The sequence below is a fragment of the Pteronotus mesoamericanus genome, unplaced genomic scaffold (genome assembly GCF_021234165.1).
Source record: "Pteronotus mesoamericanus isolate MK-2021 breed Mesoamerican mustached bat unplaced genomic scaffold, CSHL_Meso_final contig_164, whole genome shotgun sequence".
NCBI lineage: Eukaryota > Metazoa > Chordata > Mammalia > Chiroptera > Mormoopidae > Pteronotus > Pteronotus mesoamericanus.
Window position 1 is genome coordinate 28329997 of NW_026555065.1, and position 26710 is coordinate 28356706.

Below are 26710 nucleotides of genomic sequence, written 5' to 3' on the forward strand. Positions count from 1 at the left end.
ATTGGCTCTATCTTCAAAATAGAGCTGAAATCCTCCCACTTCTCACCAAATTCACTGGTACCATTCTGGTTCCAGGGCTTATCATTTCTTTCCCGGATTATTGTAATATCCTCCTTATAGTTGTGGTTTCAAGACAGTACAGTGTAACCTTTTCAGTTTTAAATCTCATACCTATGTTCAAAACCCTGCAATTGCCACTCATTTCACTCCAAGTAAAGACAAACTTCTTTATGGCCTGTAAGATCTTATATGATCTTCTTTGGCCCTTCCTCACTGGAATTTCATCTCCCACTACTCTAGGTCTTGCTCACTCTCTGTTCCAGCCACACTGACTGGCCTTGTTCTAAAAACAAACAAAACAATTCACTGTAGGGGTTCAGTATGAGTCACCCCTAGATACGCTCTGTGGTATGCAGATTCTTTTAAGCCAAAGGCAACTGAGATCCTGTGGGCTCTCTAGAAACATCTGCCAGACCACTTTAACTACTTAGAGGTATTTGAATTACGGACTTTGTCCATAATGAGATCATCAGAGATCATCTTTTCTTTCTCATCTACTGGTATATGCCAAGGCAAACTACTAACTTCTGAACATCTGCTGTTCTAACAGTGCTGCAATGACCTTCTTGAAGTCCCAAGGTGCCTTACCTCATTCTTAGCATGACAGATATGCCTCATTTTTGTCTCTGACCTTCTCATATGGGGTCTCCAATTCTGTCATGTATGTGGTGTTCCCACATGTATGTTATTATATTTATTTTCCTTTGTTCATGGTTCACATAGATTTAATTACTAAATCCTGAAAAACTTTCTTCTTCCTACCACAGCACCTAGGATCTTGACTCCAGTTTTTTCCTTCGGTGTAGGGCATCCCTGTTTTACACAGCTAATTCTCCTCCTTTAAGTCGGTTCAACTCTCACCTTATTAAGTCCTACCTTAAAACCCTCTTTAATTCTGCAATTTGCCCTTCCACCTCCTTCCTGATTCCTCTCAATCTCTATTTGTTTTATAGCTGTTGCTTTTTTAAAATACTACATAATTTTTCAGCTGTATATTGTCTGCGTCCCCTACCTCCATATAAACTCCATCAGGGGAGTGATCCCTGTTTTCTTCTTGGATGTATACCAAGACCCTAAACCAGTGGCTGGCACGTGAAAGGCACTGTATAAATACTTGGTGAAGGAATTTAGAAGCTAGATTTTCTTTTTGAAAGGCCGCTGCACTTTGGAGATGAGTCTTAATTGGTTTCTCAGGTTCCACATTAACCTAAAGGCCAAAACCACAGTGCGTCTAGAGGTATCCAAGCTTGATGCAGATTTAGGTTTCGAGGACAGAGATAAACGCTAAAAAGCTGAAGGGTGAAGTTAGTAATTCGTTGGGGCTGAGGAAGAGCAAACTTCCTCTCCCTTTGCATATACACAAGTGCTTCAACTCGCAACGTGTGGCTTTGAAAATTCTTATACCTAAACCAACCCAACTCCACTGTGCTCGGGCTCTGCGACGCGGACTTTGCCCTTTTCCTGGCAGCTTCACTGCCCTCACTTAGGTGGTTAGGCCGCGCCTAAACGCCATGTTTTCTGGGCTGGGATGTCCCTGGTCCAGGGACAAGGCGCCAAATACGTCATATCCTCCTAGGCCAGGTGTCCCAGAGGCAGCCGCACTGGCCACCAAGCCGATCCGCCGACAGGCAGCGCAGCGAACACCTGCGCGAGGCCCCGCGGCGCGTCAACCTGGGCGCGGTTTCGATGACGTCACGACTGCCACACGCACGCGCACTGCGCCCAGCATGAGGGTCGCGGCTCTGATCAGGTAATGTGGCATATATGCCACCTTCTTCTTCCCTGGTCAGCCTGTAGTCCGATTTTGCTGATGGGCGGGAAGTGCCGCTGCTATTACCGCTGCCGCCGCCACTGGCAGCCTAAAAAGGTTGTCTCTGCAGGAGCCGCGTGTCGGGGTTTAAACGGTTCTTCCGGGACACGGGAAGAGGCGGAGCCTTTGGGAGCCTTTGCCCCGTCCCGGCTGGTCTCGCGGTCTTGGGCTCGCAACCCTCCTCTCTGCTGGTCACCGCCCTTTTTTTCCTTGGCGCTCAAACTTGGATTCACATTGTATTTACCTGGGGAACTATTAAAAAGTACTGATACCTGGGTCTTACTGCTATAACGCTGATTTAATTATCCTGTCGCGATCCTGGGTCAGATTCTTAAAAGCTGTAGTGATGGGCAGCGAAGTTTGATAGCCCCGACTTGATAGTGTTCAGCCATTCCAGCGCTTTTCTTCTGGCTTTCTTCGTCCTCTTCTATTCCCTTCAGTCTTTCCATCTGGTCTTCCCGGTCTTGCTTTCCACCGTAGTCTGTTAATATCTCACCTATTCCTACATAAATTCACTTCTCCCTCACCTGCCTCCCAGGTGTGTCTGGATTGCTTATGATATGGATGTAAACCGCTCAAGGACAGAGATATAATTGTACCAGTTTTATCCTACATTTGGTTGCTGTTGCTTCAGACACAACATTTCCTTTTAGAGTGACCTTAAGGTAACACTTAATATTACAAAAGGAGTTTGAAAACTAGTAACCCATCATATTTAGTGTCTAAAGCAAGTCCTGTGACAACCAAAGACTAGTTAAAATGTTTTCATACTCAGCCTGTAAACTGAAGCAGAAGGGAATACTAAAAACATTAAAAAGGGAAATTAGGCTGCTTGAATTTTGTTTGATGAGATTTGGTTCTCCCTAAAGTGTCTGAGCTACATTGCAACCCTGCATTTTTCCTTGTAAACCGATTGAAGATTTAATGTTACTGTTCAGTGCCCAAGGTCATTGCTACTGATAAGGTCTTGACAGAACACTAACCCTTTCTGGAGTGACTGGAATAGTACAGTTTCTTTTATTTCATTGCCATTTTTAAAAGGCTAATGTCAAAAGTACCTTTATTCAGTGATTTTTTTTTTCCTGTAAAGTAAATGGTTAAGCTTTATCAATTGTGGTCTTCATTTGATCTAGATAGATAAGAATTAAAAGTAGTCAGGAAGTGGGTAACACATCCATAAGCAATTTGCCCAAAAGTTTAGCCATTAAAGACACACTAACTGAAGACTCAGAAATGTAGGAGGGAAGAAGATTGATGTAATCTATGACACTAAAAATCCTGTAATGTGCATACATTACTTTTTATAATAAGCAAATTACAAAAGGCATCTTGCTAAACTCTAAAAACGGTAAATGTTAGGAAACATACTATAGATATGAATACATAAGTACATAGGAATCAATATGAATACATACTATGTACCTATGCATTTATGTACATATATTCTTGAATATGTATGGAGTTATATACAGTGAACCAACTGTAGTTGCAACATATTGTGTGTGTGCATGTGGACTAAACTGAGAGATATGAGGATATGTGTATGTGTTTTAGTGAATAAGTGAAACCAGGATCCTTACGTATCTATAGATCATAAAGAACATTATTTTTCTAGTATACTGAAGATTGAATCATTGAATTTTAGAGTTGAATGACACCTTGAGGATTAGCTAGGCCATTCTCTAATTTCATAATGAAATGTGTGAACACAAACACATTGAGTAATTCAGTGTAGTATCCCATAGTGGGAAACTAAAATTCTGATCTTCTGGTGGACTTCTCACATAATATATTCTAATGTACTTTGTTACATTTTAGGAGGTAAGATACTCTGTATTTCCGACATTTCTTTGATCTTGAAAACTGTTGTTCTTAGAGTATTTTTTGGACAGGAGTATTCCACAGAACACAATTTGGGAAACACTATTTTAAAACCATATTTAAAAGCTTAGCATATTTTAAAATAAATTATAAGGCTAGGTTCTGATTGAGGATGCATGTCCTATAATCTTTAATATTGTAAGGAATTAAAATTGTGCAGGTATACTCTTTAATCTTAAATATTCTATATATTCTAAAGAATTCTATCATTTTGTCCTATGGAAATAGAGCAGCGAATCAGCAGGGGAAGCTGTGGAAGACCAGTTTATGGGAATATGAGAATCTGAGGAAAGGGAATGTGATGTGTAACTTCACTTAACCCCTTACTATCTCTCTCCTTGAGAAGTTCTGAAATGACAAGTGTTACTGATCAGAATGCGGTAAAGGCAGATAAATGTTGGTTACTGAAAAGGCCAGCTTCTAGGATAAAAAGTCTTTCTGTTACTTGGGGTAACATTGCCTAAACATTGCCTGGGGGTACGTTTGCAGATCTCAAGCAAAAATTGAAGGGAAACAGGAGGGCAAAAAAAGGGGGAAGAGGAACAATAATTAAAAAAAAGGAAGAAACGTGGTGAGAAACAGTAGAATATGAAACCCAAATAGCATAGATGACCATTAACCTTCTTGTAGGTGAAGTACTGCTTAACTAAGTGATTTGCCTCTCTGCCTTAGGTAGATTTGTTACAAGAATTGATCAATTTTCTTCGATCTGTTCTATAGACTTGTGCTCAAACCTTATACTGCTGTCATATGGGGTGGCTGAAAGCTGAAGTACTGATAGTACTGATTTAACTTTCTGTTATAATTTAACATTTTGCTTTCTATCTCTACAGAATTTGAACCCACCAGTTATGTCATACTTTGTCATTAGATTGGATCTCAAATTTTTTATTTGATCTTTTAACTGGTGATGGAGGCCAGTTGTTAGAGTTCTTACAGTGGAACAGGTGTTTTTCTGCTTTTTCATAGAGAATTTCATCTAAGGAGTATATAATAAGTGTTTAGCTGGAATGTAAACTTAAATCATTTTATTTGCAAAGCAGTTTGTATATTCACTAAAGCTATTGTACAATCACAAACCAAAGAGTTACCATATTTTGTTTAGAATTGTCTTTGTTATATAATGGCATATAATTTCATAAGCTTTTATGAGCAGCTACCTCAGTGTCACATTTGTTTGTTCAGTTTGCTTATGCTATGGAAATTGCATGTGGTGTTTTGCGTTCTAAATGTAAGATAGTCCCTCAGCCTGACCGGTGTGGCTTGGTAGGTTGGGCATCATCCAGCAAAGTGAAAGGTTGCTGGTTTGATTCCCGGTAAGTGCACATGCTTGGGTTTTGGGTTCGGTCCCAGTTCAGGGTACATACCAGAGGCAACTGATTGATGTCTCTTTCTCACATTGATGTTTCTCTCCCTCCTTTCCCCTTCCTAAAAATAAATAAATAAAATCTTTTAAAAAATAAATGTAAGATAATCCTTCAGATATTCTGAAAAGCTGAATATATAATGTGTTCTCTTTTGCTATCTAATGAGTCTATACTGAATAATGGTCAGTAACCGATACTTATCTCTTTATTTATTTTTCAGTGGTGGGAAGGACAGCTGTTACAATATGATGCAGTGCGTTGCTGCTGGGCATCAGATCGTTGCTTTAGCAAATCTAAGACCAGCTGAAAACCAGCGTAAGTGCATACCTTTATTGGAAATTTTTAAAATGACTGAAACTCCAACTTTATTATTGTATTCTATTGTATACAGTATGCAAAAACAAAGAAGGCACTAATACATCTTTGGCACCTATTAGATGCTAAGTTCAATGCTAAGTGTTTTCAGTTATATTATCTTCAATCCTCAGAAGAACTCCTAGAGCATATTATTCAACAGGGATACTGAGACTCAGAGTTTTATAAATTTGTCCAAGGTAAAAATAGCTAGAAAAAATTTGCAGAGCTGAGACTTGAACTCTCTTATTTCAAAGCGCACTGCTGTTCCGCTACAACACATTTCCACATGTTGTACGGAATACACAGGTAAATAAAATGGAGCCTCTAGGAGCTTGGGAAGTAAGATGTATATTGATAAATAATACTAACATATGAATTTTATTATTAAAAAGATCCAGTTTAGCCATGTTAGACATAAGCTAATTGTGTGAGACTTAATTCATTTTTAGTTTTTATATGTATGGTAACAAGCACATCCATAAATAAGCTACAGACCTCATTTTAGCCACATTTTTTAGATTATTCACCCATGAACTTTTCCAAAGTAGAACTTTTTTTTTCTCCTCTGTGTCCATGTCTGTATCTAAATTTCCTTTTTTAATAAGGACACTGGTTGTTGTGTTGGATTAAGGGTCTACCCTAATGACTTCTTAACTAATTACATCTGCAATTACCCTATATCCAAATAAGGTCACATTTTGAGGTACTAGATGTTTGAACTTCACAATAAGAATTTGGGAGGAATACATTCAACTTCAACAGTATCTTTTATTAATTGAGGTATACTTGACATACTACATTGTAATGGTTTTAGGTATATGGCATAATGATTTAGTATATGTATATATTTGTGAAATGATTACCACAAGTTTAATTAACATTCATCACCACACATAGTTACAATCTTTTTTCCCAATTAGAATGATAAAAAAAAGTCATCACCAATTTTTATACTCTTTTATTATACCCATGTAACTATAGATATTAACTGTTAAAATATAATAAGGAGAGATTAATACTTGTCTGTTTATTTGTTACTACTCCATATAGCTCTTCTAGTAAAATCTTTTTATCATTCACTTTACTCATTTTCTTTCAAGACTTCATGCTTTTTTTCTACTATTATTTTAGGACAAATTAAATGAGCAGTATATATAAAAACCCTAATCATTGTTCCTGGCATGAAATAGATATCCAGTAAATGTAGTTGAATCTGAAGGTAGCTCTAAATCAGTCAGTCAATACTGCCCACCTCATTCCCTCCCTCCCTTCCTTCCTCAAATCTGCCAGTCTATTGAATTTTTGTTCTTACATCATTTTATAGTTGTATTCTATTTATGTTGTCTTACTTTTTATCCCTAAATAGATTGTTTGTAAGCTGTTCAGAGGAGAGGTCGTATCTTTTATGTTCCTTTCATTGTTCCTCAGCACTTGGGACAGCTCTGTGACCCTGGTAGGCATTAACTCAGTTTATTGGTGGACAGGCAAATAATGAACTAACTAGAATTAGCCCTGGAATAGTCAGCAGTTATAGCCAGCAGTTATTTGTCAGATATTTGGATTTTCTTGCTTTGCATGATTAAGACCCATGTAATGCTGAAAGGGAAGTGAGGAGATGGAGATTAAAGATATTTAATAGGAAGAAATAGAACAGGTTCTGTAGGGGGTTGGAATAAACATATACTCTAGGATTTTATACCGGGGTTCTGATGTTGCATAATGGCCTATTAGAAGTGAGCTCTTTTGAAAATAACCTCTTATCTGTTCATTAAAAATAAAGAGGAAACTCCTTGACTAAGGGTGAATGGGAACTATATTGTAATTTCTGTATTTTAAAAGAAGAAACCGATTTTTTTTTGAAGGCTATGTTCTGTTACCAGAGGAAAGCAATGCCTATGTTCCTTGTGGTCAGTCAGGCAAGTGGGTTTTTTAACCTTTCTGTCTTGGCAGGCATTGATAATTAAAAAGCAGATATTTACATAACATATAATACACACTTGGCATAATCATAGAATTTCTATCCTGTCTTTAATATTTTTATGTGAATTGTTATAAGGACCTTGTCCTGAATCATTACTGTATAATCTTCCATGGAATACTGGTTTACTGGCAGAGTGGTAAGAGGAGAAGCGATTTGTATTTTTAGACCTCAGTGGAATGGAGACATTTATTTACAATACTGTTAATGAGAAAAAATTCAGTATTAAATGGAATTGGATTATTGTGATGTAAAAGTTGGAAAGAGTCAGCTGAAACTGTAGTAATTGTAGTGGAAGAGAATGGATGGCTGTGGGTTTGGAGATGGAGAGGGTTTAGCTAATCTTTATTTAAAGTCAGCAGGAAGTTGGTGATTGTTGAATGATTCATGGTTTGACTTCATTTCAACCCAAATATGTTGTAAAAGGAACTGTAATGAGGAATGACTGGTAGAGATAACTACAGTGTAAAGTTGGTTAGAGTGAATTCATGGTACTCTGTTTTCAGCAGGTTGTCTGGAAAGGAATTTATACCCATCAATGAAGATAATGTGAAGTTGTCATAAAATTCATAAAACCATCTCTTTATATTTGTAGTAGGGACTTTTGTGGCATGTTAATTGAGGTGCTTCAGGCAACAGTGGAGCCTTTTGGTTTTATTTGATCTCATACCAGTGGTACTATGTGGCTTCCATTAATGAAAGTTACAGTGTGGTTAGGACTAGATGGAGCCTTAAAGGAAAATAGCCTTCTAGAAGTCAGTAAAATGTTTTAGTTATTGTGTTAACATCAGGAAGTTTCTTGCTAAGAACCTCAAAGTTCTTTATACATATTAATTTGATTATCAATATTTTTAAAAACTAAACACTTAAAGATTCAGTCTAAGTTTGAGATGAGGGTAGGCAGAAAAATGTTTAGGTAACTTTGGTTGTATGTCTACTTCTTACTGGAGCCAGGAGTAAATAGATTTATAATAACAACGTGAGTACATGGAAGCCAGTCTGATGTGTGGGCCCAGAAAACTGGTAGGCCAAAACGTAATGGCATATGGTTGATGGTTTTGATTATTGAAGGGGCCCTTTTATACAATGTCATTTTTATACCTTTTGATAGGATACTGTCACATTCAGTGGAAAGCCTGGACCCATATATATTGTTTTGTAATTTTTTTTTAACTTAACATGTTATGAACATCTTCCATGTCAGCATTATTTTACTATAGCATTTCCTATCTTTGGAATACAAGTACCGTATGAAATGTGTTTGTTGTATAGATAAATTTGAGAGAGAGTTCGTACTTTGTCTCTTTAGTGGAACAACTTAAACACTGGAAAAATTAGACTAGGAAAAATTGCAACAAAGACACCCATTTAACATGGTTTAGCTTTGTTTTTAAAAAACCTTATTTGACCACAGAATCATTTTTTTCATCAATACCTGTTAATAAGTTATGATATTTTTGTTCTGCAAAATATACTTTAGAAAATGATCTTTAAATTACCTTAATGGCTGCATAGTATTTCATGAATATACTATAATTTTTAATCTATTTAAATAATGCTGTAATGACTATGAGTATCTTTGCAAATAATCTTTGTGTATATTCATGATTCTTTCTTCAGAAAAATAAAATTACAAGTTCACAAAGTCTATTCCAATATATTTCTAACTTCATTTACATCACCAAAGAGTCTGACATGACTCATTTGTTTTGAATATTTTACCCATATTGGTGTTTGTAAATTCTTGTGACACCTGGGATTGTGTTACTAATTAGCTTAAGTTATGTTTCTGTACACCTCTGTGACTGCTTTAAAAATATTGACTTTATATGTGGTAACATGTTTTGTTGAAGTGCTGAATATAAAACATAGGAAAAGCATCTGAATTTTTCTGTTACAGATGTTTGTCACTTATTAACTAAGTAGATATTTAATTGAGAAAGATTTTCTGCTATAAGTCAATGATTTTGCAAATAACCTTGAATGAATTTAAAAAAAAGTATATAATAAAATCTTTAATCAAATAATTAAATTTATTGGATTTCTCTTTAAATGTATATATATTTTTAAAATTTTTATATATAATTGTATTTGTAATTAGTAGTGGAGATGACTAGTGCTAATGTGAACTCAATACAACAAAGGATGAATGTGCAACTTATTTTATTTTATTTCATGAATGCAGAGAGATACAGTGTAGTAAGCTTTTAAATTATGTGTTAACTGCCCTCCAAGCAGTAAAACCTACACAGACGTTCAAATCCACTTTTTTTTTTGCACCCTGTTTTACTGATTATTTCTACTTTAATTATTACAGTGGGGTCAGATGAACTGGATAGCTACATGTTTCAAACAGTGGGTCATCATGCCATTGATTTGTATGCAGAAGCAATGGCTCTCCCCCTTTATCGCCGAACCATAAGAGGAAGGAGTGTGGATACAGGACAAATATACACCAAATGCGAAGGTGATGAGGTTGAAGATCTCTATGAGCTTTTGAGACTTGTTAAGGTATGTAAAGTGATCAGTCACATTCACTGAATTTAATGTGTAATTTAGAAAATTACATTTATTGTTATCACTTATATAGTGATAAGAAAATTTGTGACTTGCTAGTAGCCCAACTATTCTATGAAAGGATATTTTGTTTTTTTGAAGAGACAATAAAATTGTTACTATGCCTTTGTGTTAAATAGTATTTAAAAATAAAACTTTTGGTACAGTTTGGCACCAAGGATTGTCAAATGGTATTTAACTAAATTTTTTGTTTTCATTAGGATTTTGAAGCTGATGACCTTTTTAGCAAATACTTTTTGACTGCACACTGTGTACTTGATACATAGTACTAAGAACTGGGGAATGGGACAATGAACAGATCAGACATAGTCCTGTTCTGCTGGAACTTACTTTCCAGTGGAAGGAGATAGACAATAAACAAACAAACAAACAAACAAACACTGTGCTTGATGGTGAGGAGTACCAGGAAGGGGAATGAAGCAGAATCAAGGTGATAAGCATGATGGCAGGGAGTGGCCAAGCAAGACCTTTTGATAGGGTGATATTTAAATAGAGCTAAAGAAAGTGAATAATGGAGCCTTGTTTAAATCTAGTAGAAGAGGTATGAATTAAATACTTAAGTCTCTGTTTATAAGAGTCTGGCAGTCATTGTATATTCATTGTTAATTTCTTTAGAAAGAAAATTTAGGAGAGACAATAGAGGGGGATGTTAATTAATGGAGATTATCTTTTCCTTGTCAGTGATAGCCAGGTATTTGAATACAGCTTGGTATTCTTCTTAAGGATGAATATTTAGTCAAGTACAGTCAATTCATATAAGTGTGTTTAATGAAGTAGAGAACTTAAACCAGTATTTCCTGGGTGACCTAACTTTTTTTTTTTTTTAACAAAGGAAAGGAATGAAGATTTCTGTTTCTTCTACCAAGGGATATTAAATTTCATATTTTTAATCTTCAGAGGAGTTCAGCTTTTCAGAAGTTAGTCATGAACCCATGTCATATAAATTTGCTAGTCCCAAATAACTACTTCAATGCTATACTTTAAATTTGATGTGATCAAACTTTAATATCAATTAAAGATATTGATTAAAAAAATATGAAGTATATAAATTCCTTTAAAGTTTTCTTGACTGAAGTATTTTTATTTCTTATGTCACAATACTTTAATTTTTATTTATTCTTTAAAATAGAAACTGATAGGGGAAACATTTAGAGTAATTCCATAATTTACTGTTTAGTTTCTGGATAGGATAGGATATTTTTCAAAGAAAATCATAGGGATATGGTTTCTGCCCTTTGGGAAGATACATACTAATAAAAACTTTCAATTATCAAACAAGGGGGAAAGCATAAGACCTCTACTTTTTTTTCTTTTTTTTTTTAATTCTCACCTGAGGACATGCTTATGGAGTTTGGAGGGAGGGGAAGGCGGTGGGGGGCGGAGAAAAACATCTATAAGAGAGAGAAACATCAATTGGTTGCCTCTTGCACAGGCCCCTGTCAGAGACCAAACCTGCAACCTAGACACGTGCCCTGACTGGGACTCGAACTCACAACCTTTCAGCTTATGGGATGATGCTCCAACCAACTGAGCCAGGGCAAGAGTCCCACTCTTGATAGTCTCCTCTCCATACAGGCAACTAAGATTTTGACAGTGTTCACTTTGATGTATGAAATACTGAGTACGAATTTTGCAATTTCAAAAGAAATTGTAGGAAGAGAGGAAGAGAAATGTCAGTGTGTGGTTGCCTCTTGTGTGCCCCTAACTGGGAACCTGGCCTGCAACCCAGGCATGTGCCCTGACTGGTAATCGAACCAACAACTCTGGTTCTCCGGCCAACACTCAGTTCACTGAGCCACACCAGCCAGGGCTGAAATACAGATTAGAGATTTTTAAACATTATCTTACATTCCCTGAAAGAATTTTCTTTCTCAGCATATAAAGAAATTGAGTATTAAGTTTTAGCATAAAGCAGTATTACGAAATGGGAGGACTCACATGAGAAGTAATTGGATTGCTTAAAAATCACTGGTAACTGATAATTTTTGAGAAGCTTTGTGATAATAATAGCCTTCTAAGAAAGGGAAAGAAAATAAATTACTTGTCAATTTAATTAAAAATGGTTAGATTAGTAGTAATTAAAAAAACCTTCCCTTTCAATCCATGCTGTCTTTCGAGAAATGGATGCTTTGCCATTATCTTTTTATAACAGTCAGTTATGACATACATTAATGTTAATGTTAAATCTTGACAATTTCTGCTTTGGAAGTTTCTACACGATAATTATAACTATAGTTGAAAGAGATACTATCAAGTTGTCTAGGACTAAATAGTTTCTTCTTTATCTGTGTAGAAATATTAATTTTACTTTGTGATATTGTAAGGACATAAATATCAGAAATATATTGTTTTCACATAAGAGATTGTATAACCAGGCTTTAATAGTTAAATCCATATATGAAACACTGGTGTAAAGATTCCAGTAGAGGTCTTACATATTCTAATGAGTAATTGAATAATTACGGGAAAAATATGAATCTAGAGGACCTGTAAATCTTCAACTTAGTCTTCCCTTCTTGTAAGAAAAATGTTGAACTGCTTCTTTTAATCCTTTGAATATTAATGGAACATTGAAAGCATTTAGATTCATTTTAATTTGAAACATTTATCTGTAACACATTGCAATTTTGTGACTTTCACATGTAAGTCTGTCTTTTATTTTTGTAGCTCCTTTTTTCCCCCCACAAATATTAGAGCTAATTTCTGAGTAGGAGATGTTCCTTTTTGGGAAGATTTTAATTGGCTAATTACTGAAAAGAAGTAGGAAGGGTTTGGAAGAATTTACAGAGTTAAAAATTTCCTAATTTTGTAAAAGTATGAAAACTCTTAGAACTGTAATAAGCCTTTATATCTCATAGATCAGGTGATTATGATATATATACCCCAAGCTGTTTGCAAAATGCTTGGTTTCATATAGCTAGCTTTTTATTCTTTAGAATTTTTTTAGTATTAAAATGTCACTTCGATTCTCATCTGGAATAATTTGGCATGTAGATAACCTATATTATTTTCTGTCAATACAGTAATCTGCAAACTCTATGTGTGTTTTCTTTTTAGGTCACATAAGCAATGTAATAATTACTGGAAGATACCTATAAATACCATGTCTTTATAGGATCGATATATTCTTTCTCCACTGGTTTGGAGCCACTTCTTAATGGATCTGCTATTTTTATCTTTTTGGTTTATTCCCATATTTAAATGGAATTTATCTTTAAGAAACTTCCTTAGAGAAGGTACTTTCAAATCCTTGTATTTTGAAATGTTCCTATTCTCTTCTCACATTTAATCGATACATTGGTTGAATTTAAAATTGTAGACTGAAAGTCATTCTTCCTCAAATCATTGACGGCATTGCTTCATGACAGCTTAGCATTTTGCTGATGAGAAGTTTGATGCTTTTTAGCTGACCCGGTTTTTTCTTCTGTTAACTTTTATGAATGTGCCTTTATGCCCACTGTACTGAAGTGTTACCACAATGCATTGAATATTGAAGGTTGCTTCCTCTGCATCCTTTCCATATTTTCCTGTTGAGTAGCAGCATATCTCTGTCCTCCTTCCCTTAATCTTGGTTCAGTGATGGCATGAATCCAGCTGAAAGCCAGTGACAACATGGCATTCTCCTGGCCATCGTGATTGGATCAGGGATGATTTTGTTAACCTACATTATACCAAATAGAATGAAGTCTAGGATGATGGATAATTGGCAGAAGATAAGCTCTTTCTCTTGTGCGGAAGGATATGTGGATGTGAGGCCTAGAACTGGTGTGACCTTTTTTATCCCGCCTTGAGGGAAGCAAACCTGATGTCAAATCTAACACAAAAAAAATGGCAGAGCCAATGGAATTGCAGTGTGAGGATGTCTCTGAGAAATGCTCTCCCTCTGTTGGTTTAATTTGCCCCTCTTGACCGTTCTCTATTTCCTTTCTCTGGTACTCTCACTGCTCAGATGTTAGACTGCCTAGAATGAAACTTCATGTCCTTGTCTTGTCTCACATATTTTATTTTAGCCATCATATTTTTAATAGTCATGAACTTGTTTATGGATTGTTTCTTTTTTTTAATAACAACCCACTGCTTCTGTGGTATAACATCCCTACGTCCTTTTTGAAATAGAGATTAGAGGGTTTTGGGGGGGTTTTCTTTAAGATTTTATTTATTTATTTTCAGAGAGGGGAAAGGAAGGAGAAAGAGAGGAAGAGAAATGTCAGTGTGTGGTTGCCTCTTGTGCGCCCCTCACTGGGAACCTGGCCTGCAACCCAGGCATGTGCCCTGACTGGGAATCGCACCAACAACTCTGGTTCTCCGGCCAACACTCAGTCCACTGAGCCACACCAGCCAGGGCTGAAATACGGAGTAGAGATTTTTAAACATTATCTTACATTCCCTGAAATATTAATGTTTTCTTTGTGGTCTTTTTACTTATATTTTGTTCTCTTACATATGGTAGTCTTTTCTCAAATGTCTTGGTTGCTGATTGTGATGACTTTTGACTTTAGAATTTTTTCAGCCTCCTATCTTACATTTGTTATACCTGAAGTTCAGGATAATGTGGCCTAATTTGGTTTCTTTCTTGATTTTCCTCTTTTCCATGCGAACAGCTTCCTCTGTTCATTTATAAGTCATCATTCTTTCTTTATCTGCTTTCTGACTCAAGAAATTAATTGAAATCCTTTTGTCCACTGTTGTCTCCTCTGCACCCATTCTTTTTTTTTTTTTTTTTTTTTTTTGGAGGTTATACCTTTGTTTCTTTTTAATGGAAACTTCTGATCCAGAATTCTGTGTTAATTTCATTCTGATATAATTAATTTAATGTTCTTCATTAAGTTGAATATTCAATTTCAGTCTTCCTGTTCTAACCTTTGATACTCCTCTCATATTCTTTTTCTCATTAGGTATCTTGTTGTTGATAATACTGAATTACTTAATGGACACTTGTGATTTAAATACAACAGTAGGTGAATAACTGCCTTTTTTAAATAGAATATTTACTATTGATAGAAAGGTTTGGAAGTAAATGACTTTTTAAAACAGATTTTAACTTAACATTTTTAGTAAATATCAATTGCCACTTTACTTTTTGTATTATTTGAATTCTTTTGATTATCAGGAACAGAAAGTAGTATTCAACCTGGCTTAACTAAAATAAGGCTTTCTTGACAGTAACCTAAATAAGTTTGATTTCAGGTAGACTAGATACAGGACACAAATTATATAATCAAAGTCCTGCTCCTTTCCTATCTCCCCAATTCTATTTCTTGCTTTTATTTTCTGTTTATGCTATTCTTAGTCAGGACCCTTGTTGTTCGAAGATGGCTCCCAGTTATATTCTAGTAGGAAAAGCTCCCTTTTTAAATAGCTCAAAGGAAAATTCAGTTACGTTTCATTGTCACTCAGTGTCCTGAGTTGTGTTATCCATGAACACTCATTTTTGGGAGGTGATTTCTTTTGACTGGGCAAGTCTAGATCATATGACATTCTTGGAGCAAGAGATAGAGTCTCTTGGTTCTGTGGAAACAACAGAACCCACTGTGGAAAGGGTGAATCTGCAAATATAAAGTAGGCTGTTGCTGGTACAAGGATGAGCTGTGGCAGGGTAGCAAAGAGCAACAGTTTTCCTGAAAATAAATTAAGTTCCAACTGCTTACAGAATAGGGAACCATCCTTGATGGTTTTTCTTTCAATATTACCCTCCCTCTTCCCTTCTCCCTCTTACCTACCTTACTGTCATCCGTCTTAACTACAATACTTTCAAAAATAGTTGACCATTCGGACCACAATAGTAATATACTGTAGGACCTGTATATTCAGTTGCTTATGATTTCTTCACCTTAATGTCATATAGGCATGGTAAACTTAACAAGTTCAAAATGTATTCATATTTTCTTTTTGCACAAAATTGCTTTATTTCCTGTCTTTCCCTCTTAGTTAAAAATACTGTCATATATCCCACCACTTAAGTCTAACCCAGGCCTTACTACTAAACTTCTACTTTTTATCAGTTCCCCGCCATCCCAGCCACCACCATCAGATCTCTAGACCATTTTGATATTATTTCTATGACTCTGAAATCTGACCCTTTGACTTTATTCCCACCGTTAACTTGTTTTTCATCTGTACTGCGCAAGAATCACCTAACTAGTCAACTTGAACTCAGTATTGCCCTGTGCTACATCTAGCTCTTCTACCGCATTGATGTCAGCCAATCTGTGTACATATTTAAATAACCCATTATTAAGATAAAGTCCAAACACATTAGCCTGATGTAAAACTCTTTTAGAAGAAGTCCTTGCAATCTTACCTCTCTGATCCTACCATTCCTATACAAGCTTCTGGGTTCAAGTGGTACTGAACTACTTAAATTTCTAGGAGATTGCTTTCATATCTGAGTTTTTGCCTATGCTTTTCTATATCCTTATATTTTCGTTCTCCCAGAGGACCCCTTCATCTTTCATGCTCTTCAATAAAACTAGCTCTAATTTAGCATCTCCTGTCTCCATGCAGCTTTTCTATACCTCTACTGTGCTTCTCAAGACATTACTAGGATTGTTTATATGGCTGTCTCTTGCTAGACTGTGAGACCCTTATACACATGCTCAGTGCTCTTTATGTTTATATCTCGGTGTCCAACAGTGTTCCTGGCATGTGGCTGACTTGTAAAGGATTGCTGAACAAATTATTGCAAAATTTAACATTATTTTTTAATGTAATTTATCTAATGAAGAGGAGCCATGACATTGTTATAAAATGATGTAAAACTATTGGTAGTTTTATTTTATTTTTGTTTTTCCTTTTAGAAGCTTAAGTAGAATGGACATTATAGTGAAATTTTTCAAAATAAGGTATCCAGTTAGATTTGGCTGTGCAACCAGTAAGTGTACCAAGAATAATTTCCAGCTGCAGAATATTTTATAAAAGTTCTGAGCAGATACTTTTTCAAATCAGCTTTGGTGTCTGCATGTTAGGAAACCTGCTTATTATGATGGAAAATTACTTTGTTGATCTCTTTTCACTTTGGATCTTGGGGGGAAAAACTCTGAATAGTTGGGTGGCTTGAGGCTAATCCAAAGCATTTGGAGTAGGAAGAACATATAAGATGGTCTTAAGATTTGTGGAGAGGACCCAGAGATAGTGCTAATGAAACGGGCACATAGCCCTGTACAGATTGCTCCTGGCTCTTCAGCATTCTGTCAGTTCCCAAGATTTTGGACATTAAACCTAGTCCCTTGGCACAAGAAATGCTTTGCTAGTATTGATTCTGGGAGATCTAAACAGGAAGAGGTGGAATTAGCACAGACAAGTGTCATTTTTGACTCCCAGGTGTGGCTTTTTTGAGGCTGTGCCATCTCTGGCCTGTGCTGATAATAAAGCTAAGCATGCATGAGAAAATACATGATGGAAGGTCTGCCTGGAAATAAAATGTTGAATCATACTTGGCATTTATTACAGTTTATAAACTTACCACAGGTCCAGAGTCTTCATCTGTAGAGTCCCCTCTAAAGCCTAGAAAAGGTGACTCCCTCATTCTAGCAAAACTATCATTCTGTCTCCTCAATCTTGAACTTTTCTACTTGGTATCAGTAAGTGTAAGTATATATACACATGCACATATGCACTCTTTATCTTTTGGTTGATTCAGTGCCTCTATAAATCCAACCATTGACTTATTTTTATTTCCTTTTATTCCCTTCTCCTACCAACTATAAATTTCTGTTTTATCATCTACTGCATATATTTTAAAGTGTGTTCCGTATGTTTGACTTGTCTTTCAGATTTCTTTCTTTATGCTTTTCAGTCTTTGCTGCCTATGTCCTTTTCACTTTTTGTTTCCCTGACTGTGCTACCATGTATTTTTTAAGAAACTTTCTGTAGATGTCTACTTCTAGAATTGTGTTGTCTAAAACACTGGATGTTGTGTTTCTATCCTATAGTCTTTCCTTCATTTCTAGATCTGTAGTTTACCTTGTCTTTGTTATATTCTCTGTTTAATGATGTTAATTGCCAAGAACACACTATTAAGATTTTTAAGTATGAATTACTTTTTTATTTATTGTTGTCTTTATATTTTTTTGTTGCACAAGACTTTATTGGTGGCCACATAACAATATGATAGATCTTGATCTTTTTACATCGACTTTTCCTTTTAAATTTGGAACATCTTCATTCTGTAAATTTGGAGTGCCTAAATCATAAAATAGCCATGAAAAAATGATACTATCAATAACTGTTTAGAGGCTTGTTTTTTTTGTTGTTGTTGTTTTTTATTGGAAGGAGACAATGTGGTAGAAGCTCGTTCTATGACATGATGATGTAAGAAAAAATTGAGTGAGTCCAAAGGGTGTGTTGGTTGATCTTTGCTTTCACTCTTAACTTTAATGTATGCTACTACCATTTAGAGACTTTTCATAGGTCTTTTATTCTGCAGGTGTTAATTGAATGCTTGTAATGTATCAGTATTGCAGAGTAAAAAGATGTACAAAACAGTCTCAGCTTCATAGATCCTGAAGAGATAAAACATACACAAACTAACACAAGGTAGAGATGCCATTAGAGTGTGTACTTAAGGGGCTATGAGGATTCAGAGGAGGAAAATGTCTCCCGTGTTGGGGGGATCAGGAGAGGCCTTATGGGGGAAGTTTCATTGATACCCATGAAGGATGTTTGGATTCTGATGAAAGCAGGTATGGGATAGTGGCTACAAGAGTGTTGCAAATTAAGGGCACAGTTTAATCAATATCACCAAAGCAGGAAGTCAGGTATATTAGGGAAATCAAGTGGTTCAATTTGTCTAGAGCTCCAAGATTAAGGAGTAGTGGGAAATAAGTCTGGAAAGGTTGGTAAAAGCCAAAAAAGAGAGTGTTTTAGAATTTAGGCCAAAGATTATTAGAGTGGTGGAGAACCCTTAAGATGGTATTTTCCAAACTCAGTTTAGTGGGTCACAACCTTTTTTTTTTTTTTAATGACAGAAACTAGAAAAAAATAGAAAATATCAACATGCATAGTACATAATAAGGTTAATTATTATTTTGTGAAATGTGTATGTGTGTGTGTTTATACATACATTTTATGTTTGCTAGGTTGTTACATATATTTGCTTAACATATTTTTATGGTCAAATAAATTTAAAAGCCACTACCTTGAGGGATTTTATAAAAGAAATTATATAGGGAACTTCAAGATCATTAGGTTGAACCACTGCAATGCAAGAAATAAATTAGGGAAGTGGAACTCTGGATATGAGTTCAATTGAAAATTGATATACTAGGCCAGCTGAAAGATTCTGAGGAGCTAAAGAGAAGGAGTAGCAGTGGGAGAGGTGAAGAAGAGGCATTGAAGAGATGGACCGATAGGGCTTGGTGTTGGTATTTAAATAAAAAGTGACAGGGAGTCATGTAAGTAAGGTACCTTGTAAACTGACAATTCCATGGCTAATCTCTTTGTTTTCACTGGGTAGTGTTGATAATCAAAGTGAACTATGACAGCTGTATATTACAAATACAGGATGGGGCAAAAGTAGGTTTACAGTTTTTCATATAGGAAAAAATACAATAATTAATAAATAATAGAAATACAATAATAAACTCTGTTCTGCATACTTACAACTGTAAATTTACTTTTGCCCTACCCTGTATTGTGATTCTAAATCTTATAGCCATATATCTTTGCCGTCCCTTCATTCTTGGCTAGGATGGTATAGAAGATGTTTCATATCATTCTGTGTTCATTTAATCAAGAAAACTTTTTTTTTCCTAAAGAATGATGTGGAGATTGACTGTGGAAGTAGGGGGTAGGCCTGGGTGGAGGTGGGCGAAGGGGATAAAAATGGGACAGCTGTAATAGCATAAACAATAAAACATGTAAAAGATAAAATAAAATATTTTTTTTATTTATTTTTAGAGAGAAGGGAAGTGTTGGGGACGGTCCTGCCTGGTTTCAGGGACTGTAGCCTCACGAACAGGCAAGAGAGCCCCAAGGCTGGAACTAAGCAAGGAGGCCTTGGGAGAACAGGCCATTAAGAAAACAAAACCTGTCCCCCTGGCAGGGGTGCAGCCCCCGCCTCCCTCACATTACCCTGCTTGACCCCAGAGGATAGCTGCTTAGTCAATGACAAGTAAGACCCTTCAATGTCAGGGGCAACCTAAGATAGGCACAGTCACAAGGGGCCATCAGGGAAGGACTTGGGGGACACAGAGAAGGGGAAAAAGACTCACCATTCGGCTTTAATATGGCCGGAGTCCTCATTCTATCTGAAAGAGGTCTTCTTTCTCTTGGTGGCTCTGCCCCACCCACCTGGCTCAGGTTTGAAACAATACTAAAGGCAGGTACAGCCCTAACCTGGATTAGGTGGTTACAGGGGACAATTAGGCCTGGAAAAGGAATGCATTAAGTCCTAGGAAACTTACTTTGCTAAGAATGCCCTCAAGTTAAGGAGTACTGATGGTTTGGGGTTGAGCATAGAATATGATCAGTTTTCCAGGTTTCAGGGCTGAATTGAATGGGTGCCACCCTGACCTGGGGCAAACCTCTGTGTTCCTTTAATTGTTATCTATGATCTCTATTTGTTTTCTGTCAACATAGCCTTTTGACAAGGATTGATGAGCTTTTACATCCATGCCTGTGTACCCCTGCACAGAAGGTGCTCAATAAAAGCCTTTGGACACGGGTTTGGGGCCTTCACCACTAGAGGAAATTGTCATCCCTATCCCTGGCAGACAGAGAAGTGTCTGGAACGACTAATTTTATTTCCCCCATCCCTGATGACCCTGGGACGGGCTCTGCGGGATCAGAGTCTGCGCTTCTGCCTCAGCTGGCACCTGAACACGGACACTCAGATCCAGAGTCCACGCTCCTGCCTCAGGGAAGGGAAGGAGAAAGAGAGGGAGAGAAACATTAACGTGTGAGAGGAACATCTATGTGCTGCCCCGAAACCAGGGACCTGGCCCACAACCCAAGCCTGTGCCCTTTCTGGGAATTGAACTGGTGACCTTTCACCTTGCGGGATGATGCCCGACCAACCAAGCCATGCCTGTCAGGGCAAGATTAACTGTTAATAAATGTTAGTTTTAGTGGTCCTTTTAATTGAACATTTAACATTTTCTTCATAGAGTTATGTGGAGTATGTATCAACTAAAATATTTCATCCTTTTCCTTGCCTGAAAAAAAACACCTGAGAAGCAAAATGAATGATATTAGTGCATTTAACATAATAATAATGCATGAAGGTGGGATTCTAATTATCATACTAATTACATTGAAAGTTATTTACTGATAATTAAACAAAATAAAAAGACTTCTTTTTAGTTTTATTGAGATGTAATTGACATCATTTAAGGCGTGCAACGTTTTGACTTGATACACTTATATATTGCAAAATGATTACCACTATAGCATTAGTTAACACCTCCATCCTGTTGCTTAACTACTGTTACTTTTTTATAGTGAGAACATATAAGATCTGCTCTCTTAGCAACTTTCAAGTATATAGTTATACAGTATTATTAGCTATAATCACCATGCTGTACATTAGATCCCCAGAATTTATTAGTATTAAAACTGGAAGTTTGCATCCTTTGACCAACATCTCCTCATTTCTTCCACTTCAGGCTTCTCACCCATCATTCTGCTTTCTGTTTCTCTTAAGTGTGGCTTTTATAGATTCCACATAATAATGACACAATACAATATTTGTTTTTTTGTGTCTGACTGATTTAGCACAATGTCCTTGAGTTTCACTCAAATTGTCACAAGCATCAGGATTCCTTCTTCCTCATGGCTTAATAATAATGTTCAATAATATATACCACTGTCTTCTTTATCCCTTTATCCTTTTATGGATTAGGTTGTTTACATACCTTGACAAATGTGAACAAAGCTGCAATCACCATAGGATGCAGATATCTCTTCAAGATCCGGTTTTCATTTCCTTTGAATATATACCCAAAAGTGGGATTACTGGATCATATGTTATTTCTATTTTAATTTTTGAAGGGCCTCCATACTGTTTTCTATCATAGCTGTACCAATTTACCTTTCCATCCACAGTGCACGAGTATTCCCTTTCCTCCACACCCTCACCGACATTTATTTGTTCTCTTTTTGAAGATAGCCGTTCTAACAGATGTGAGGTGGTATCTCATTGCAGTTTTGATTTTCATTTCCCTGATGATTAGTGATGTTGAACAACTTTTCATATACTTGTTGACCATTTGCATGTCTTCTTTGGAAAAATGTCTATTCAATTCATCTGCCCATTTTTTAATTTTTTTTGTTATATGAGTTCTTTATATATTTTGGATATTAACCCCTTATCAGATCTATGATTTGCAAATATTTTCTCCCATTTGGTTATTTGCCTTTTCATATTATTGGTGGTGCACTTTGCTGTGCAGAAACTTTTTAGTTTGATATAGTCCCACTTCTTTATAAAATAGAAAGTCTTAATAGGTTATGTGGGCTTTTGGGCACCATGTCAGATTAAACTGGCTTTAGAGCTATAAATTAATTGACTCCTTGTATTCTTCTGAAGGTCTTTCTCCAGTCTCTCACCCTCTATAATTTGTCCTGCAAACTCATGCTGGGAAAGTCTCTCTAAATTGTAGATTCAGTCACATTTGTTTCTTCATCATAAATTTTTGTTCCTTACCATTGATCCATTAGATGCCCTGCAATATGACTTCAACTTAGCTTCTTCTTTTCCCACCCAGTATTATCCTACATGGAACCTATTTCTACCCTAGACTATTATTGCTGCTCCATGGTCTTGTCTTTCCTGCATAATGCTGTATTTTAGTGAGAAATGGCTTTCCTCTCCAATTGCTTCTTCTACATGACATCTCCTTTTTGATATTTTCCTTGACGTGCCTCCGCTGAGTGTTCTATCTCCCTCTCTGGAACCTTCATAAAACATTGTATCTCTTTTATAGTACTTAATCTATCTTTACACACAGAACTACTGGTTTTTTATTTTTGTTTTATTTTATATTGGGGGTTTTTCTTTAAAGATTATAAGTACCTCAAGGTGCAGAAATTGTATTTCATTCTTTTTTATTTCTTATGGGGCTCCCTACAACTCGTGAACTCTGAAGACATTGTATTCTACTATACTTCTCTGGAATTTAGTCATTCCTTCTGTAAAATTTGGATATATCCTCCTTGTTTTATTTATCTGTTTTGAAAATAAATGAGAAAATATGTGAGAGCCTCTTTATGTTTCTAGAAAGATAGACGCTGTATAAATTAGTTTTTTCCATTTTTCTTTGCCTGCCAATTTCATGGCAATCTCAGGTCTTCTTTCCTCTTTAGTGTCTTGCTTCCAAAATAATCCAGTAAAGCTGATTAAAGTCATCTTTTTCATTGCATACAAAGTTCCATTAGTATATTATTATTAAATAGTAGCTGCAAGTTGGCATTGAGATGACTGTAATTTCTCTTGACTTTATTAGTATGTTAATGCAGAGAAGAAAAAGAATGGTTATCGTTCAAATTGTGAAAGAGGTTTTAATGGGGGCAAATTTATATTACATATTGGATTCAATTTATCCTTCGACATTTGTTGCCTATAATTTTGGGCCCTCCTGAGTCTTTTTTAGACGCTTTCAGTCAGATAATTCAGACTTCCAAGAGACATGTGAAATTAATGTTTCCTATCTAATTTCCTACATGAGTAAACTAAGGCATGAGTTGTTTCAGAGAAAGATAAAAAATGATCTCAATGGTAACAAAGGTGGTTATTAATCAGTACTTTCTATTACAAATTACTTTGGCTTTTTTTTTTTCAGGATTTAGTGCTATGCTTATTTTTAAAATTTAAACAGTGAATTTCCTATTAACTCATTTGTAAAAAGCCTCAAGCAAGGACTTCCATTGAAAGTTATATGAACTGAGTTTAGCAAATTTAAAATTTTGAAAAAGTATATGAAAAATTAATTTTGTCCAGAGGTAGTAGAATTGGGCTACCATATGCACTCCCGTTCGTAAGAACCATTACATCTCAATGCCAGCAGAATTATACCACACTTATTCAGAGAATCTACAATGCTGGGCCTTGTGGGTGCTTTGTGTACTTACTTGCACCAAGTGGTTGCTTAATGAGCTGTTGTTAAATTAAACTTACTGAACAAAGTTAAGTCTATCTAAACTTGCCAAAATTCAGCCAGTATTGATCCTTGTAAATTTCTGTAAAAATCAGTTGACAAATGAAAAGAGGCAGCAACTGATATACTAGACATTTATCCTCTCCCCTGTGCAGAATTCTTTGCTACCTACCATAGGATTAGCTCTAGAGCTACTCAAATGGTCTATTTTTAAGGATTGTTCTCTTGTGGATTCTTTTCTACATAGTAATTTTGCAGGGAGGTGAGGAAAAGAGAGAGAATGATCATTATTTGATAAGTAACCCGTGGTCTTCCCTTTGAGCCTTTTACAATTTAGCTCTTTTAATAATGTTTATTGGTCTCAGTTATTTTTGTGACTTCCTTAACCCTCACCTCCTGGTTTGAATGGTCACATTACCCGGGTTTGATCACAGAAAGCTAGTAAGAATCAGACTAGTGGACTTCAAAGCAGGATAATGTGATATTTCAAGACAGTATTTCTTAATCTGGAGAGGAAAGGTGTTTTGAACTCTGAAATTTTGTTCAAATTTTCTGGGGAGAAGTCCAAATTTATATCATAATTTCACAGTGATCTGTTCCCTTCAAAAGTTTTAAGAACCACTGTTTTAGCCATCTGTTGCAGGAAGTTTAGTAGCCTGTGGATATTCATGGCTACCCAAGTCAGGACTTAGTAGCCTGGGGGTATTCATGACTGCCCAAGTCAGGACTCCATTGTCCTCTGAGCCTGTAACATACTGTGCTCAGTATTGTGAGGTCAGAGGACCTTCTGGGGTTTCTAATGAGTGAGGGAGAGTGGCATGGAGCTAGTACCTGAGCACAGCCCAGGAGGCCATGCATCTCTCAGAAAGGACATGAGATCTCAAAGATAATAAAGTGCTAAGTAACATCTTAAAATTTCAAGTAAGGAATGATGGGGACCAAAGAAGGGGAAATAGACTTGGACCCTGTATATATTTTAGCTAGTTTTTAATAGGCCTTTGGATTTTGTGTTGAAGGAGAGAAGGATGGGGCTGCAGAAGGCATTGTTCTTGATTTCCTCAAGTTGTAGCTTTCTTTTTTGGAATTTCTCTTGCATTTGGTTACTCTCTGGGTAATTACATTATACCTTGTTTTACACAATTATTTGTGTATATAATATATCTAATATGTTATTTTATAACCTCTTGAAAGCAGGGACTATGTGTTTTTGACTTTGGATACTCTAGTGACTATCATGATGCCTTGTCCATATAAGGTGCTCAAAATTTTTTGATGTATATCGTTTTGGGGAAGCTGTTGAGAATTTTCACCATATCACACATTCAACTTTATGATGATCCAAGGGTGAAAATTTTCCCAGAACTTAGTCTTTATCATAGTTTGCCTTACTATAAATATTGGACAGTTTTTATTGTATGGTCACTGTAAATCATGCAAATTACTTGGTTTTCTCTTTATGTTGATTGTTAGCAAGCCCAGACCCATATGAATTTTTTCAAATCTTTATGTCTTATTTTAATAGTAATTGCTATTTTTTATGTATTGCTACTTGCCAGGCACTATAATATGCACTCTGCATTATATTCTAATTTATCCCTTACATCAGCCCTGGTTTATTATCCCTATTTTACAGATAGGTAAATTGAGATAAAGAGAAGTTAAGTAACTTGTCCAAGGTTACACAGCTAGAAAGTGGTAGAACATGTACTTTTAATAACTGCTCTGCTGACTCCCAGCATTACGTTTATGCAGATATTACCATACAACAATGCATATATATATAGTGCATACAGGGTGGGGCAAAAGTAGGTTTACAGTTGTGAGCATGGGAAACACAGCATCTATTCTTGAATTATTATTTATTAATTATTATTCTTTTCCATTCAGACAATTGTAAGCCTACTTTTCTTCACCTTGTATATAAACCAATAAGGCATGTGTGACTTAACAGTGAGACAGAGGGGCACGCATGTGGTTTGATAAGGGGAGGGGAGTTACTGAGATCAAAGCAATGCATCTGCGTTTGATCTCATCTCATTTCACAGCTCTCAGAATAATTTTAGATCATTGCTACTCAAAGTGTGGTCTAGGGGCTGGTGTTGGTCCATGAAGTGTTTGTTATTGGTCCAAGGTCAGCTATTTATAGAAATTGAAACTAAGCATTGAGAAACTTTTATAGTCATTTGAGAATAATTTTATGTGTTGAACCTAATAAAAATTTGACCTTGTTTCATATCTTTTACAATTTAAGTTTTGGTAATTCATTTCAATTGTATTTTACAGAAGTTTTAGTCCTCAAAGGTTCAGAAATTTTTTTAAAAAGTGGTTCTTGACATAGTTTGAGAAGCACAGTTCTAGCTAACAGTTTTTCAAGTTTTTAAGCTATTGTTTCTCTCAAAAAGAAAAGACATTAACTGTAGCTTGAAATTACATTCTAATTTATACCTGCTTCTGCAGATGAATTAGGAATTAGTGTATTTGGTTACTTTGTCAGTTTGTTGATTCTGTGAGAACTTCTAAATTGAATGGACTCTTCCGGGTGTGAGGGAGGTTTTTTTTTTTCCTTAAACTTGGTACTTTTCTCCAA

General features: G+C 35.9%; 1 protein-coding gene across 1 annotated transcript in view; it reads left to right on the top strand.

The window, feature by feature from the left end:
- The first annotated feature begins 1760 nt into the window (after window positions 1-1760).
- Window positions 1761-26710, top strand: part of DPH6 (diphthamine biosynthesis 6) — a 153167-nt gene continuing 128217 nt past the window's right edge. The window contains exons 1-3 of the mRNA XM_054565615.1: window positions 1761-1810; window positions 5339-5433; window positions 9771-9964. Of these exons, the coding sequence (XP_054421590.1) occupies window positions 1788-1810; window positions 5339-5433; window positions 9771-9964 (312 nt within the window). The 5' untranslated portion in view covers window positions 1761-1787. The remainder of the gene's footprint in view (window positions 1811-5338; window positions 5434-9770; window positions 9965-26710) is intronic.